Source organism: Onychostoma macrolepis, chromosome 16 (assembly GCF_012432095.1).
Source record: "Onychostoma macrolepis isolate SWU-2019 chromosome 16, ASM1243209v1, whole genome shotgun sequence".
Classification (NCBI taxonomy): Eukaryota; Metazoa; Chordata; class Actinopteri; order Cypriniformes; family Cyprinidae; genus Onychostoma; species Onychostoma macrolepis.
Genome location: NC_081170.1, coordinates 9,839,287 through 9,857,680, shown reverse-complemented (window position 1 = coordinate 9,857,680; position 18,394 = coordinate 9,839,287). Strand labels below are relative to the sequence as shown.

Here is an 18,394-nt window from a genome sequence, read left to right as displayed (position 1 = left end):
CAACTACAACTACAACAAGATATTTCCTAATTTAGTAACTGTCAGTAACTGTTGTTTATTATTTGAAGAACCAGGATTCCCACAGTTCCCCAAACCTTTATGAGGAAACTTAATTTTAAAAGTGATTTCCAAACATGGAAAAGTTATTTAAAGTAATAAAACTCTTAATACAGCATCGAATGTATGTTCTTCTAAAAATGCCAAGGCTTTGAAGTCAAAGAGGTAGAGAACTAATGCACACGGGTGGTATTTGATGGATTTTGGTGTGTTGATGTGCGGTTGCTACCCACCAGTCTAAATGATATTCTGGTAGAAATGAGTCGGTTATAGGTTTTTTTTCCCTTTCATTTTATCATCTGTCAGCAAAAATATTGTTGAATCGCTTGGAAAAGTAATAGCATGCCTCTTCTCAAGCTACACAGCATTCTCTTTCTTAACTTAACATGAATTACCTGATAAGTTTAATACTAACAATTAAAGGGTTGTTCAAATCTCTGTTTGAGCATTAGTAACTGTAAACACCTCTAAACTAAGTTTAAAACTATGAATGCACATAAAACCCACCCACAGATACATATACAGACACACTATCCAGCAGACCTCTCTCTAAAACTGTATTGTTTGCTTTCACGCCTGACTCTGTGCTATGCTGGGAACATGAAAGGTATTACCTCATTAACCCTTTAACGAGACCTCTTCTCCACCTCCCTGGCTAAACCCTTCCCTACCAGGCCAGATCAGAAGTGATCCATAGGGTCAAAAGTGGAGAGCACCACGGGGGTGGCAGGCAGAAACATGCTGAGGAACCTCATATGGTCCCAACCACTGAGAGGGGACTTCAAAGCCTGATGCCCAAGACTGAGTCTTCTACTCCATAAATAGCTGCAGCAGACCCTTCAAAAACTTCTATTGAGCTAATTAAGCAAAAATTCAACAGGATACCACGCAACACCCATGCCATCGACTTCAAAAACGGCATGCATACGATCAGCATAAGCCTGAAAATAACAAAAACTGGTTCTACAGTTGCGGTTTCCTGCACACATGGGTGGCACAATGTATAAAATCTGCGTGTATTGTTACAAATTTGTCAAATCCCTGTGAAAACCTGGCAAGCGAAGACATGCCAGAACACTTCCAGATACAAATGAACACCAGGGCAGGGTTTTATGTAATGGCCGCTCGTCTCATCTGCTCCCCAGGGCAGAGCTTACACTAAAGAGCTCTGTGATAATCACTCAACTTCAACCTCTTCTTGCTCTTACCAAAACAGACCTGTCTGGCAGCCAGATACATCTCAGATACGGGCCCCTGTACGGCCCGTACTCCCATAAACACGTTGGCCAGATCATGCAACTTTCTTCTTTTGATGCCTATGAGACATGAAAGCGGTGTTGATCTCGACAAAGGAGTTGTATGCTAAAAATGTTTACTGACAAAATGATAATGCATCATAGTAATCATTGTAAAGATAAAATATCACAACATTACATAATATCATAATGTCACATATAGAAGAATTTTATGTTACAAAAATTCCTATTTCAAATACATTGTTCATTTGAAATTTCTATTCATCAAAGAATAAAAAATATGGTTTCCACAAAAATATTAAGCAGCATAATGGTTATAATAATAAGCATATTAAAATGATTTGTGAATAATCATGTGATGCTGAAGACTGGAGTAATGGCTGCTGAAAATTCAGCGTTGGCATCACAGGAATACATTGCATTTTAAAATATATTGTTAGAAATTGTAATAATATTTCTAAATATCACTGTTTTTACTGCATTTTTGATTAAGTAACTTCAGCCCTTGTAAGCAAATAAGAGAGTTCTATGAAGAAATTGTTGACAAAATGAGCCTACAGATTAAACATTTTTGACATATATACACACACATATATATATATATATATATATGTGCAAAAACAAAGAAAGACTCTTGTGCATGTTAATTACAATGACAAACTAGTAGTGTCTATTACTGGAGTGTTGCCACCAAAGCCATTATTAGCACATGAACATGAAAACTACATGTGACCCCTGCCTACATGTGATACCTCCAACGTACCGTCGTCTCCGTGACAGCTGTTTACACAAGAGAAGACGGTGTGCTTCTGAGGTCTGGCTCTGGTTCAGATAAAATAATACACAGTTGAAGTCAGCCAAGATGTAATACAAGTGGATAACTGAGAGGATGAAAAAAGGAGGAATTTGTGAAATGCACAAGGATATTTTCTCTTTCCCCTCCTCCCTAACCTTTTCTTTACCATTCTCCCCCGCCTCTGGCCTGACCCCCTCTAAATATCTACTACTCAGTCGGTAGTTAAAGACAAATGGAAAATAAAGGAACAAAAATAGAGATATACTGAAGTCGCACAATGCATAAGCTCACCACAATTGAAGTCCTCTGTGTTCTGAAACTGAAGTGTCTGAGGAATGCGTTTCAAGGCCACATGCACATTAAAATCATAACTCAAGCTTGTGAATTTCCCCAAATTATGCGCAACAGATTACAAAGCACAAAACAGGGCTTTTCTCCCTCAGTTGTTTCCTATTTAGGTGGCACGATGCCAGACTACATAACATGCATGCACACGAACCAGCATCACCGAAGACAAGACAAAAAACAGACTACAATAACTGCTGCAGCACTAGACTGAAACTTCCTGTCATCACACAGCTCGTTGGAAAACTTGATTCTGATTTGTCATTCGGCAATTGATTTTTTTTTTTATAATGACCATGTGCTGTATATCATAATACAATGATTTTAACTCAAATCAATATTGAAATCCTTACATATTTAACTACAAGTATTTAGCATCAATATCTAAAATTAAATAAAAAGAGAATGATAGAAGACTCCTCCATTAAGGATTTTTAATGTTTTTGAATAAAGACTTTCATGCGTACCAAGGGTGCATTTATTTAATCAAAAATACAGTAAAAACAGAAACATTGTGAAATACTTTTTTACAATTTAAAATAACCGTTTCTAATTTAATATATGTTAAAGTGTAATTTATTCCTGTGATGGCAAAGCTGAATTTTTAGCAGCCACATTATCCTTCAGAAATCATTCTAATAGGCTTAGAAGCATTTCACTTCAAGAAGCATTTCTTATCATTATCAATGTTGAAAACAGTTGTGCCGCTTAATATTTTTGTGGAACTGTGATCTGTTTTTCAGGATTCAGTTTAACTTAATTTCTTTATTTAAAAAAAAATAATAATAAATAAAATACCGACCCCAAACTTTTGAACGGTATAGTGTAAGCTTAGTAAATATTTTTCTGACATACCTCACTGTGTAACTTATATATATATATGGTATATATATAAAAGGTTCTTTTTTTCTCTTGAGGAAACAAATACCTCAGTCTGTGAGAGAGAACTTATAAACCATGTTAGTGACGGCATGATAGTAATGAAGTTAATTGAGCATTTTATACTCCTAGCCATAACAAATTCATAAGATTGACACAGAATCGCCCATTCATTTCCTATTTCCCATTGCAAAAAGCACACAGCTTATTATATAATAGAGAACAGAATGTTTTGAAGACCTTTTTGTTTAGTTCTGTTGCATTAAGCGAGGTCGCATGTGACTCACGACTCTGAACAAATACGCTGATTACAGATACATGTTGGCTACTGCTCACAAACCGCTGACACTCACTTTCTCATCAACGGCTAGTGACCCTTGAGGACCTCTTCACATCTGAGATGCATGTTGAGTCCTCACAGAAAGAGAGGGAGGGCGGGAGAGAGACAAAGAAAGACAATGAGCTTAGCGCCAGAGCACTATAATGACTACCATGCCTGGCCTTGATTAAAACCACACCAGGGCTTCTGGGTTCCACAGGCAGGCAGGCAGGCAGCAGGCAGGGTGTCTACCTCCCTTCCAAGTTCTTAGAAAGTCCAGACGTCCTCGACCCAGACCCTCAATGAAGACGGGCACAATGACAGGGCAAAGGGGACGAGGCCCAAGCTCAATCCACGGACAAATTACAAGCGAGCGGTGTAGTTTTATTGCCCCTGACCGGCTCACTTCCGCACCATACTGAAAGCAAGGCGTGTGGATGGCTGGTTTGATGTGGTGTGGATGCATAATTAGAGGTCCTATCAAGCGCAGGGGAACAGAGGAGGCCTGTCCATCTGTCGGGTGTTAGTGGGACGGGGAGGGGGAAACGGCAGCCCATTGCTCCCCCTTGTTGTTGTTCCAGCGATTTGTGTAGGCGTGGATGTAAATATCCATCAGAGCCGGAGACAGACCTCACACGCCTGCATATGTATGTGTGTTTCTGTCTGAGGAAGCCTCTAGAGCTCATGTTACAACAAGGCCTCGGCGATCGATTCGGACTAGATACAATAGGAGGCCTGCACACACACGGACCGATGTTCTCGCGAAGGGCGAACATAAATGGGGTACAGAATAGAACCTGGCAAGGCCTGGGAACACAGAGAGCCTACTCAAGGCAGTTCGATTTCTCCAACCCTTCCAAAGCACTTTGAACCACCAATTAAATTCTTCAAAATGTCCAGCACACTCAACTGACACTCCATTACCCTGTCTGTGCTCTCCCGTCCTTTCTAATATAGCTGGATCAGGACGGGAGGGGTGGGTGATTTATATGGAAGTGCATGGTGCAAAAGACCAGCACGGTTTCTCTACATTCACACTCTGTTTCAAATGTAGTGAACTTCTTCTCTGCCTACTTATCTACATAGGCAGCAACATTCTAGAACAGCATTCTAACTAAAAAATAACCTCCAAGTGATCAGTGATTCAGAATGCTTGGCTCTACAGAAGGCAGAAATTTGTCAAAAAATTGACTCAATTTCAATGCAACACAATGGATTAATGTGCATACAAGTATATTTATCAATTTTCTTGTTTGCAATCCATTCTACAGTTGGCTTCTACATGAAGGCCAAAAGCAATGCCGTCTTGTAAAATAGGCAAAAAATTAGGCATCTCAGAAGGAAGCATAATCAAGATGCACATTTTTCAGAAAAGACATGTTGGAAATGCACTTTTGAGGTCTTAAAATGCTGGCTATGGAGGAAGCTCACTAGGTTTCGGAACAGAGCGAATATCTGTCACAGAGCAGGCAAAACTATGTCCGTGACATGCACAATGTTTGTCTCACTTCATCAAATGTCCAGATGATACCAAGTAAAACCAGTACTTGATATAAAGAGCAATGCTTTTGAATAACACGCATGGTACAGATGTGCGAATGTGCATTCAAAACCAAAGACAGGGTGAAACAGAACAGAATGCAGGGGGCTACTTTTAACTGGACATGCCATCCTAAAATGGTGACAAACTGAGACAATGGAAAGGCCAGATAACAATTAACAATTAAAAATAGCTCAGATAAAATAAAAAAATGCTTTCAGTGTGAACAGCCCCAATGAATTTGTATTGTTATTCAACAAACACCTTTCAATACCACTTAGTTGTATGACTCAAGTTACTATTTTAAACCATTTGTTTAATGTTCAAACAACTTGTGTTATGTTCACATCTTGGAAACAAGTCCAGTATTCAACAGTTTTACTGCTCAATAACCTCAAGAGAATCAAACTCAACAGGCTTACCATATTTAGTAGCCTTATAAGAAATGCATTAAAATAAAATTACTTCAGGGGGCTGGCTGTTGAGGAAATAACAGAGGTGAACATATAAAAAATATCTCCCTGGAATTTAAAAGGCACACTGGACCTTTTGTCTGTGGCACCACGGTTTTCAATCACCATCGGGAAATACGGAGCGTATTATAATAAGATTTATATAATAAGTCTATTTTATTTCACATTTCCGAAAATGAACTTTTACAGTGTGGTAAATTGTAGCCTGAGAGGAAACCATCTGTTTGGCATTTAGCTTTGCCAACATATGGGATCTTCTGATGACAACAATTGAGGCCAGTGGTGAGGATCCCCATGTGTACGTTAAAAAAAAAAAAAAATCTATGAACGCACAATGGATATTTCTCTGTTGCGACATGACGAATGAAGGCGTGGAAAGTGTTACAAAACCGTTCTCAGCTGCACATATTCAATGCTCATCAGTTCTCTGCTTGGAACATGAGGCAGTACCCTGGTGACAAGGAAAGCTTTGGACGCCCGGTCTTGTGCAAAACTTTGGACCGGTTTAAATTAATTAAATTAGTTAACGGAGTTAATAGTAAAGAGGATATGGACGGTCTTTTATTACTTTTCTACGCAATCAGACTTACAAATTCCAATGAAAAATTCCAAAGAGCAGCCCCACTTGCATCCATACACTCTCAGAAATAAACGTACAAAAGCTGTCACTGGGGTGGTACCTTTTCAAAAGGTACATGTTTGTACCTAAAGGGTCCATTTTGGTACCTTAAAAGTACATATTAGTACTTAAAGTATACATATTTGAACCTAATGGGTACAAAAGTGTACCTTTTGAAAAGGTACCGCCCCAGTGACAGCTTTTGTACCTTTATTTCTGAGAGTGTATAAACAAGCATCACATTGTGCAGATACACTCTTAAATATAAAGATTCCAAAATGTTTTTTTTTGCAGTGATGCCACAGACAAACTATTTTGGTTCCCCAAAGAACCTTTCAGGTGAATAGATCTCAAAAGAACCAGTTTTCTTAATTAATTGTAATTGTATTAGTCTATTTCCAATAAAAAGAACCTTGAATGCAATGAAAAGGTTCAATGGATGTTAAAAGCTCTTCATACGAACCATCAATGGCAATAAAAAAAACTTTTATTTTTAAGAGTCTACAGGATAGCTGAATGGTGAAAGTGGGTAACAGAGAGAAGGAAGTCTCATCATATACTTGTTCCCTCAGAACACCAAAAGATTTAATCCGTCTCAGGTGATGGTGCTCCAACCATCTCTAACTGATCTCCTCAAATATGCCATCCATCCCTCGCTCAGTATAAACTCTTCGTCTAATGATGTTCTCTCTCACGCACACTCAGTTCCCAGAGATTCACCATAGTGATCGTGCCACAGATAGACAGCAGGCTGCGGTGCGACAGGAGAGGGACACAGTGAGTACAACCAACTCCGTCTAACCTGCTGGAATAAAAAAAGTCACTCCTGGCCAGGAGAATGAATGGCTGGGTGAGAGAGAGAGCTGGATGTACTTGACAAAACTAAATGAATGTCAATTCCATAGAACATCATTTAAATTATGGATTAGAATGAAATGACATGTCACATTTTCCAAAAGAAGAGTGGCGGAATGTTTTTTTTTTTTTCTTCAATAAAGAGACTCTGGAGTCACTCTGGAGTCACCCATCCTGTCACGCACTTCATCAGAACATTAAGTGGCATGAACATAGCAAGAGCCAACATTAACACTTACACCCATAAACCTGGGACCTTGGGTAAACTTGTACAAAGCACAGCTCTAAACAGTTCTTTTTGTCATTACTTTTTTTTTTTTATGTCTTCCCGAACAAATTTTAATGACCTGATCACTGTAAAACAAAAAGGTCTTTTACATTCTACACTCTGCTCTTGCAGTTTCAAACTCAGGCCAGTTTTTTTGGCATGCAGTAAAGACATAGTTTACCAAAAAAATTACAATTCTGTCATCTATTGAAGCCCATTTCAATAACATAAAAATAAAAAGGTAATTGTACCATTTTATTCCACATATTCTAAGCTTATATCTTGCAATTCAGAAGAAAATGTCAGAAATGCTAACTCAGAATCTCAGAGTTTACATCTCACAATTCTATATTTATTGATAGAGTTTCTATATCACAATTATTACTTTTTCCTCCCAAGTCTGTTTATATATTACAATTCTGAGTTTAACTAAGAAAAAAAGTCAGAAATGTGAGAAAAAAAAAAAAAAAAGAAGATACAAACTCAAAATCAGAATAGAAAACTATAAAGTCTACTACCTTTTTATGCCAGGGTGGAAATAATCTTTCATACTCATCATTTACTGACAAAAATAAATGAGTAAATAAAAAAAAAAAGAAGAAATTGTTTAAAATATTTTTTTCAGAAAGAAAAAAAAGAAACCTGTTTGGATTTACTCAGTTGTGAACCATTATAAACTCATCATCTTGCATTTTATACTTCTTTATTAAATATTTATATGCAAAACAACGTATGAGGCATAATGGGACAGATCGCTGTCTGCTGCCAACAGATTAAGATATAACTGTTCGATAGTGTTAAAATACAGGTGCTTTCCCCTAATCTCTTGAAAGTGAAGCTGAGGAGCTCAGTGATGGAGCTAAGCCTTTCCTCTCCTCCACTTTCCCATGGATTACTGTGACTGTGTTTCTCTGGAAACAGACTTCTATTAGTTCCATTACTGTGAGCTTAATCGGACCGTTCATCAGAGCTAGCCGCTTCTTAACCTCCTGTAATGCAGAGTTTCACTTAAAGTGCAAGTAAACGGCTTGTGCACTAAGAAAGGACCAAATTCTATATACATACTAAAAAGTTGTTTTTGACATTTCAGAGCAGTAGCTCTAAGGCTAAATCATTAACACCCCTTCTGGCTTGTCAAACCAGCAAGTCATGTGTGTGAATTTGTTCTCTGGTCTGCGCTGGTATACGTGAGCCCACAGTTTTTATGTAGTCAGCAGGTGGCATCATTAGCCAGAGAATAAAAATGAAAAGTATTACCCCTGGGCCAAGCAATGATATCATAGCAAACTTGCTGGCATCCGTAAAGCACTGAATGGGGGGGTACAGAGGTGCAAATTTAATATGTTTCTTGCTTTTGGTGTTGTTATATTCATCCGAGGAAGCCTGTGTGAATACAAACAGCTGAAATGTAAGCAATAATGAATAAAAACAAAAGAAAAAGTCACATGTTCCTGCTCAGCTTTAATGGAGTATCTGATGAGAATAAATACAGTTGTGAGGCGGTTAAGACAAAGTCTTGTAAAACAGTTCAAGAGGACTGACCGTGTCGCTAGGGTGATGTGAGATTGTAGATTGCACACGAGCATGCCAGAAAAGACTGCACATAAAGCTGTCTCAAGTACACTGAGGGCAAGAAAACCATTTCAGCATTTTAGACTCAATTGAACAGCGATACAGCCTTCAGTAAGTATGATAAATATAGAAATGAAGCAAATCTAAAGCTTGGCGGCACTTCAAAACGTCACTCTCTGCAACAACCCCGTACACACACACACACACACATTTCTGTCCGCAGGTTCAAAATCAAAGTTAGAGTTCACTGCACCTCCAAGGCATGTTTTACAAATGCGTCACCATTTACACATACACTACACAGGATCCCGCTCACCTCCAGATGCACTTTTGCCACCAGTTTCCCCATTAAACTCCCCCAATCCCCCTGAAAATGCTTAACTAATCTGCCTCTGCCAACAAGTTTGATCCTATTAAGAAAATTATATTACGTAGTATCTGAAATCGCAAATCTTGTAGAAAAACAGTGGGGCTGAAAACTCGTGTGTGCCAGTTCCCTACAGTGTCTGGCTGATTATTTGCAGATGGGAGCAGAGGTTTCCCCTGGCATGCCATGCATGTGATTAAATCTATGAATGCCTCCCAATTTACATCGCTGCGGATTTAAGAGCTCATATCAGCCGTGGTGTCAGCAAGTGTCTTTATTTGGGCTCAAGTTCAATTGGGAGGCGGTTGTTCTGTCACATGCAGCAAATGACTGATGTTCGAGGGTTTGAGGCTTTGGGGAGGGATGGAGAAGTTTGAAATGTTTGACTTTCAGCCCCCCTGTGTCCATATGCATTGGCTAAGCAAGGCAGCCCTCATATTTACTGATGGGTTAAATCCCTGCGGCTCTTAAGAGTGGATTGTTATACTTGCACCAGTTGTTCAAAGCTTAATCAATGTCTGTCTGCGAGATCAATTAAAAGCGGCTTAGGGCAAAAGGAGGGTCAGTGCATTTGAAAAGGCAAAAGGAAAGCTCTATTCATCAAATGGCCACCAGACAGCGCCTCACTGTGAGGATCATCTGATCAACAGTTAGTAGCCTATACTTGAGAATGAATTTTCCAGATTCTTTAAGATTATTGATACAGTAGCCTACATTGATGTTCTCCAAAACAAGACGTGTGAACTCACCAACCTATCCAAATCATAATGAGATTTGACATTATAAAATCAAGGCTTGAGTAAAGTGTGCGAATTATTCAATGACTTTTAGGGGTTTCCAGTGTCGACTTTTTAAAATAATGTCTGTAATTTTCCGGGGTTTTCCGGCGTCTTTAGCACACATTCAAACGTCTAGTATTTTATATATATATATATATAAAAGTGCTAAATTTGTATATCTATGATAAAACGCTACGCAGACGTAGCCTACTCAACTGAAAGCAATAGTGCGGAGTATTGTTGCTATGGTTACAACTGTGCAGACCAACGGGACTTCTGTATTTAGCGCAATTTGTCAAACTTTTGAATTTACCGAAATGTTGAAATTAGCCTATATTTTAAACCTACTATGTGAAACTGTGAGACTGGAAAGTGACAGACTTTTTATAAAACGGCTGTCCACATTTTTATGTCATGTACTTTCTTAATATAAAATGTGGTTTTAAAGCCTTTTATACCGATCTCAGTTGGAGTAATAGTTAAAGGCGCCGTTATTTATATCAAATTAAAGGCGTGACTTAATGTAGTTAAACAAGATGCCAATGAAAGAAAGATACCTTTAAAATAAAAATCCTCACGGATGATGGAAGCACAACGCGCATTCTCTGACGGGAACTGAAGCTGAAACATTCTAAAGCAAAATCCTCTTCTTGAAGGTACAACAAACCCTGATATTTTCAATTTGGGTAAACTTCCTAAAAATCTTCAGGTGTAGGGGAAAAGCGCACTCTTATGCATGCCAAAAATAAATAAATCAACAATGTGTGTATTCCTAAAAACACCTGATTATGTTAATAGCATTAAAAGGATCTCATTTTTAACATTTTGGCAACAAGTCTAAAACTTCGAGAAGTTGCGGTGTCCCGAGGAACATCACCGAACCCTTGAGCAAGACAGCGAACCTCATCCTACAAAATTACTATGCTAAAGACAGTTTTCGCCAGAGTATTAGAGTTACAACTAGCAATTCTTACTGTTGTAAAACAGTGGAAGATTGCCACTGCTTCTATCAAAAAAATAAATAAAGTCAAATCACAGAAAGATTCTGAAAGCGTAACTACGGTTACCATGGTAATTTTTGGTAGCGTAACACCAGATGGGACAGTCCCTGTCATACGCGGACCGTAAGTCTCTCTGTATAGAAGCGTCAGCTAAATGACTAATTAGACAATTAATAAAGCATCTATCAAAGCCACATGCACGGTTCCCTCACCTCTTTTGTTTCTTCTCCAGCGGTGAGACTGCTGCGTCTGACAGTGGCTGTAGTCCACACAGTTCAACACGATCAGCGCAAATGAGAACAGACGAAACTGCATCTGGGCGGCTGTATGATTGTCCCGACTCACGATAGAAAGCGTCAAAGGTACTCGCCGCGAGCCTGCAAGGTCCGTATATGAGGTTTCAATATGTATATTTTTCCACAGAGGAGCGGGGAGTTGAGGAGTCCGGACTCAGTTGTGTCACACATTAGAGGGGTAGAGAAAACACCATCTTTCACCACCGGTTAATGTCATTTTAGAGAGCGAAACGCACTTTTTATACTCTAAAAAGTGTCTCGTTATTGTCTGTGGAGAGAGAAAAAGCTTTTAACTTGAGGTTGTTTGAGTAACAAATACACCTTGATGGATCAACGTGGTTTGCGAGCGAACTATTTCATTCAAAAGAACTTGAATTAGCGAATCTCCAAAAGCGCACGGGACGCGGTGGATGCCCTCAAAAGTAGATGCGAGGAGCGAAAGAAATATACCTGCGCGGGTCCAGTCCAAAAAAAAAGAAACTTTGCCTATACATCAAGTTCCTTCCGACTGCCAAAGTGGACTTGGAACATCCAGCATCCCTCTCGCAGGAAAAGTTTAGTCCCTTCGTTCCCTAGACAGAGTGAGAAAACACATGGATGCAATAGTCTGCAAAAGCTCTAGAATAAACCCTTGAGATGCATGAGGATGTGTGTGTGAACTGTGGCATATGCTGCAGTGCTCGGCTGGTGATGGAGTATCACTCTACTGGTGCTGATGCTATATAGGCGCTGCTGTCACGTGGAGACTCCAAGATCTTGTGGGGCTTTTCGGAGCACTTTCAGAAGCCCCTCGGTCAGAGAGAGGGCTGTTTGCCCCCCTCCTTGTTTAAGTTTTAGAAGATGACAAATGGAATTTCTCCCGCTGTCTCTATACACTACATACGAGCCCCAGGGTCCTAGTGCATTGGCTTAAATTAATAGTATCATGGATTGATCGTATATTTACTTCTTTCTGCACTGTATATAAAGTACCTCAACTGCAATCTCCATTTCACTGGTTTCATACTGTTGAAAAAAAAAAAAAAAAAAGTACTAAAATTTAAACATGGTTTTGCTGGTTTTAGTAGGGACTAGAAGCCAAGCTTTGTGACTCAATAAACCAGCTGGACACCAGCTTTCCCGGGCAGGATACCAGTTTAAATCTGCTAAGATCAGCAAACCTACTTAGAGTGGCTTAATTTTTTAATCAACAGGGATGAAATCATATAAATGAATTCAGAAAACTCAATAATTAATACATACAACATGAGAGGCAAAAATAAGGGTTCTCTTGTGATATCTGGGGCTATAATAACAAACGTTTCAGTTTACTGATATTTGGAATCAAAATTCTATTAAAAAAAAAATCTAAAAGAATGCAATATATATATATATATATCAGCATTAATACAACTTAACATCGCTTTTCAGGTTCAACATAACAGCTTTCTTTTAAGACATTCATATTATTTTAAGTTTTAAAACCATTTAAAATGTTAAAATAATAATTGCTGAGGCAATTTCCTTTAGAAGCTTCTATGCCAAAATAGACATAAATTGCTTGAAATCCAAGAAATGTTTTACCTAGTTTGACCACTAGGTGTGGCACTTAATCTTTTATTTATATATCAATTTTTTGACTATCTTAAATGGCTTATTCCACCCGTTATTTTTGGCTCAAATTCTTTAAGGTGAGGTCAAAGTGTGCAGCACCTGATTCAGGTACAGATACACTGATTTATAAAAACAAGTTTGATACAGTCTACATGGACTGGCCGTGAAAAAAAAGAACATTTGTCATTTCTAAGTGATGACACTCTCTCCTCCAGAGCTCTTTGATGTTCAGATCAAAGTGAAATTCTCCCAAAGTCAATGTTAATTATATGATGGCTATTTGTCTCTATCAGTGAAACACAATAGAGTTTCATTTCTCATTCAAATAAATCTTATTGAAAATATATTTATTCACCTGCCTTCCTTACACTTGAGTTGGATCAGGTTGCTTGACGGTCTAAGCTTAGTTATAGCCATTTACTGCAGAGACATTTAAGTGCATACTATAACCTAAATATAAAACTGAAGCACCTGAAGTGATTCCCTGACAACTCGAAGCTTATGCATTGGAAAAGACTCTGTAATGATCTCTCATATTACAGAAAAGCTGCTCTAAATATAGGCCTGCTCTTGTAATAAAAAATACATTTGCAATTTGGAAAACAGAACTCAAGGAATAATCCCGAGAAAAATTTATTATGGAACATACGTTGTATATTTTAATTATGTGGCCTGTTTTTGAACAAATGCCTTAACCTTTTCATGTAAGGGAAAAGGAATGAACAATGCGAAAAACGGAAAGATTATGTAGCCCTTTTAACCAAAACCTACGTTGACCTTTTCGTTTGGGTGTTTGTTTATTTACTTTAAGTGAAGTGACAGACGTTGTGGTGGACAACCTTCTCAGCCACACGTCTGCTGTTGGTCTGGATGTCTTACTAAAACAACATCTGAGACAGCACTCCTAAGGTGAATGTGATAATTAAGGGCTAGGAGGGTTTTATTTTCGTAATGTGTCATGGCACAGGACCGGTAAACCAATCACTTTAGCCCACCCCCCTTCTTTCTCCCCACCCGGCCGCTCGCTCGCTCACTCACTGGGAAAGTAAAGGTGACGTCAGTTGTTTTAGATGTCTGGCTGGGAGCCCGAGCGCTGTGGCAGCTATAAGCCCCCTCTTCACTCGTCCAGAGAGACAGGGCCCATAAACATGTCAGCTGATAGAGAGGCCAAAGCAGACATTAAGACACGCTTCGAATCCCAGCCTGCAGCGTCTGCGAGCGAGGGATGGAAATAGAAAACGTATAGAGCGGCAGACTGTAGGTGTCACGTGCAGAAGATGGGATGAGATGAGAAAGGTGGGGAGGCATTATGTTGATTGTCTAGCACATCTGACGTGCCCATCTGTGAACAAAGAGGACGAGTGACGGCGAAAATGACAACGAGAGTCGGGACGATCACCTTTCCGTGCCCTCTTCGCCACAGCGGAGTGGGCCGCTACATAACAGCGCCGTAAACGCAGCAGACTAAACACTCATTCATCATTACGGCGCATACATGTGCAGCGGCACAAAACCCCCCGTCCCACTCAGTGACTCAGAGCACATTAAAACTTCATCTATTACACAAAAGATCACAACCACTTAACCCTCAACCACCATTCGTAATGTCCAGGAATAAAATGCAAGCATGAGGTGAAGATGGTTTTGTAAGGTTTTTTTTTAATTTTTTTTATTTAATACCAGACGCATTGAACCCAAGTGTAAAAATAAGGCCTCTGTCTCGCTCCTTTGAGGGACACGAGAGGGAGAACAGGATGTTTGGCCGCAGTATGGGAACGCTGGAAGGCTAGATGGAAGTGTACGGTCCACAAAGATCCACTCAATAAAAGCCAGAATCCTGAGCCGCCCAGTTTGGAGTCTGAATAGAGAGGAAGAGAGAGCCAAAAGATGTTATTACCCAACACAAACACAGGTGAGTTCATTATAGATGAATGAACATGCTATAGAGTGCTGCAGTGATGGATGTATTTTTGTAGGCCAACCCGGAAGTTAGCATCGCTATTGAAGCCCATTTCCACCATGCAATGAAAAAAAAATTATATATACATATATATATATACACACACACATATATACACACACCCATAATATACACACAAATGAAAAATCTTGTTTATATATTAAATATTTTTATATGTAATATAAATTATATGAGTATAAATATATAAATGTAAACGCATGTAAATATTTTCAATATATATACTGTGTGTGTGTGTATTTACATATAAATATACACAGTACATACACATTATGTAAACAAAAACTTTTATTTTGGATGCGATTAATCGTTTGGCAGCACTAGATTTTTTTTTTTTTTTTTTGCTTCTGACACGGAAAAATTCTGAATTATCTTTATTTTTTTATTCTATCTCACAATTCCGACTTTTTTCCTTACAATTGCAAGTTTATATCATGCAGTTTGGACTTTTCTCAGAACTGTGGTTATAACCTAACAAACAGTGGTGGAAATAATCACTGTGGATTAAATAGGATTTTTCATTGGCCTTTGGATTATAGCATAAAATAAGATCTGTGACCAACAAAAGTTTATAATCCTTAGATGTTTGGTCCATCATAATAATCTTCACAAATTAACAACTCAACCTGAAGCCTAAATACAAATAGCATTTTGCTATAAACAAACTACACTTTGAATTTAATATCACCATCACTAAGCTTCTTCTGACAACTCTTTTGGTCTTTATTTAAAAAAAAAAAAAACATATTCCCTCAAAGTTTGAGTTAGACTAGTTTACAAGAGTGTGATTATAAACGCAACAAAGCTGTAAAAGCAGACTAGGTAGATGGGTTTTTATTGTCCCTGACAACCTCTGTAGTCTCATTTAGCTACTTTTTTATTTATTTAATTAATTAATTTATTTATTTATTTATTTATATTTATTTAAAAAAAAAAAAGAGACACTTTGGAATAATGCTTGTTGCATGGTTTTGGCTCACAATCTCTTGAAACCATCTACTACAAAACTGTGGTCATTTTGTAAGTACAAGAATTTCGAGTTCATGTTCGCACCTTTCCTTTGGGTTTTCCCTGAGAAAAAGTTAAATTAAATTCTGTCTGGCCAAACGCATCAAAATACAGGACTGTGTGTTATGGCCTTTGCCATTGTGGTGTTTGTGTGAGTGAGTCAGTTAAATGACGTGTTTTGAGGGACTGAGACATTTAAAGGCCGTTATTTTGAAATGCTCCATTTCAAACGAAGCGAGGGCACGTTTGTCGTGGGCCAATCAGTGCGCAAGGCCAAGATCAAACGAAGACCGACTGGACCCCAAGCAAAACATCTGTGGTGACTCCTAAACGCAGGGAACTCCACGGAGCGTGTGCGATTGTGTGCAAGCGTTATTTACTCTGCAGAGCTGAGTCATGGGACTCAGACCCTCTTCTTTATGGCCGTGTTGTGCTACCTTGTCATTAGGCCTTTGAAGAAAAACGGCATGATGAAAGCGCTCGCTCTGTTAAACTTGCTCTTACTGGTTTACGCCGTGTAAAGACAGTTCTGGGCTGACTGCCGCTCAACATTCTTCTGAATAGATCATTTGTGTGTGTAAACTACAGGGCTCAAGACAAACAGAGATGAGATCAGATAAAAGAAGGAGAGATGCTCTGCGGCTTTGACCTCATTCCTGTTTGCGTGGGTCTGCTTCTTCTCGATGTTCATGGCCAGCATTTGGCTGCGGAACGAAAGGCTCTTGGTTTTCTCGATCACCTGCTGATACGGTGATATGGCGTTGTTGCCCATCACCACGTGACCCTGCCAAAGAAAAGAGGAGAGGAAAAGAGAGTCAGAGTTAAACTTAGAGAAACACCAATCAATTTCTGTTGCCACAGACACATTTTCACAACCTCCCCATGAACACACAGGAGTTAATTCTAGGTCATTTCAGTAGAATGTCATGTGATTTCTGAGATCAGAAGGCCTGTTACTTGGTTTGGGTGTTATGACCAAGTTCTTGGGTCAGTTGCAAAAAAAAAAAAAGGGAAAAAAAAAGTTCCTTTCAATATGAAATAATGACACTACTGTTCAACTTTTTTTTTCCTGCATAGACATTAAATTAATCAAAAGTGACAAATACATGTACAATATTACAAAAGACATGCATTTAAAAAAATTGTCCTTTTGAACTTTCCATTCTTCAAAGAATTCTGAAAAAAAAAAAGTTCAGTAAAAAAAAAAAAAAATTTTATATATATATATATATATATATATATATATATATATATAATATTGTTTTTGTTTCCACAAAAAAAAAAAGAATAATTACAGCAGCAAAGCTTTGACACTGATAAGAAATGTTTCTTGAGCACCAAATCAACATATCAAAATTCTTTCTGAAGGAAATTCAGTTTTTCATCACAGAAATATATTACATTTTAAATGTTATTTAAAATAGAAAAGTTATTTCACAATATTACAAATTTTATTGTTTTTGGACAAATACATGCAACCTTGGTGAGACTTTAAAAAACATTAAAAAAATTAAACACCAAACTTTTGAACAGTGCTCTAAAACACTAAAAATGAATAAATAAATATACTTTTAAAATTTAAAATTAAAACGATCATTGGTGGGAGAAAAATCACCATAAGCAAATCTGAACAGCCTATTCTTTATCTGAACTATTTCTTTCTTTCTTTGTTATTTAATAAAGAAAAGAAATAGAAAAAGAACGAACGAACAGTTATAGAATGGTTTCTATTGGTCTTCTTAAATATTAATCTTTGTCATGACTAAAAAGTAAGGTACCTATCTGTCACCATATTGAGAATGACCCTCCTTCAGGAAATGTAATGACAGTCCTCTTACCCTCGAGGAAGGATCTGGTAAGTAAGCGAGCACTGAGCAGAATAACTGACGTAATTGATTGCCCCTCCTTTATGTTTTAAAGCAGAACACAATCCCTGCACAAAAGAGGCTGAATTTGATTTTCAGACTAATTAAAGGACACTAACGCAGCATCTATCAATTGTTCGCTATCTGAGGAGGGAGGCAGAGAAACAAGAGTGAAATAAAATATGAGAGACTCTCACCAGTTTGGAGTCGATTTTGGCATCCAGCCTGGCATTACGAATGAGGTTGACAATCCATCTTTCTGCCTCCTCGGGAGTCATATTCAGCTTATCGGCCAGCATACTGCGAGGCAACACAGTCCATTAGGACAAAACTTGGGTAAAGAGAGAACATTATATACACTGATGGCATTACGTGAAAATTGTGAGGTGTATAACAAGCTTGTGGAGTGTGTGTGTGCACGCAGGTTTAAAGTGCTGATCGAAAGTGCTGGATGATAATGGGTTTACTGTCATACCTCAGCATTTAGACGTCTGTTCAAGAGTGACAAATGCCTTGCATTATGTAATC

The 18,394-nt window shown here is 38.3% G+C and overlaps 2 protein-coding genes across 2 annotated transcripts in view; both read right to left on the bottom strand.

Annotated features, from left to right (window-relative positions):
* The window catches only part of rspo2 (R-spondin 2), a 55,364-nt gene extending 42,966 nt beyond the window's left edge, over positions 1-12,398 (bottom strand). The window contains exon 1 of the mRNA XM_058747268.1: positions 11,339-12,398. Coding sequence (XP_058603251.1) covers positions 11,339-11,441 — 103 coding nt within the window. The 5' untranslated portion in view covers positions 11,442-12,398. The remainder of the gene's footprint in view (positions 1-11,338) is intronic.
* Positions 12,399-14,654: 2,256 nt separating this feature from the next.
* The window catches only part of eif3ea (eukaryotic translation initiation factor 3, subunit E, a), a 74,161-nt gene continuing 70,421 nt past the window's right edge, over positions 14,655-18,394 (bottom strand). Inside the window, exons 11-13 of the mRNA XM_058746595.1 lie at positions 18,064-18,166; positions 16,651-16,785; positions 14,655-14,873 (exon numbers count right to left, since the gene is read on the bottom strand). Coding sequence (XP_058602578.1) covers positions 14,835-14,873; positions 16,651-16,785; positions 18,064-18,166 — 277 coding nt within the window. The 3' untranslated portion in view covers positions 14,655-14,834. The remainder of the gene's footprint in view (positions 14,874-16,650; positions 16,786-18,063; positions 18,167-18,394) is intronic.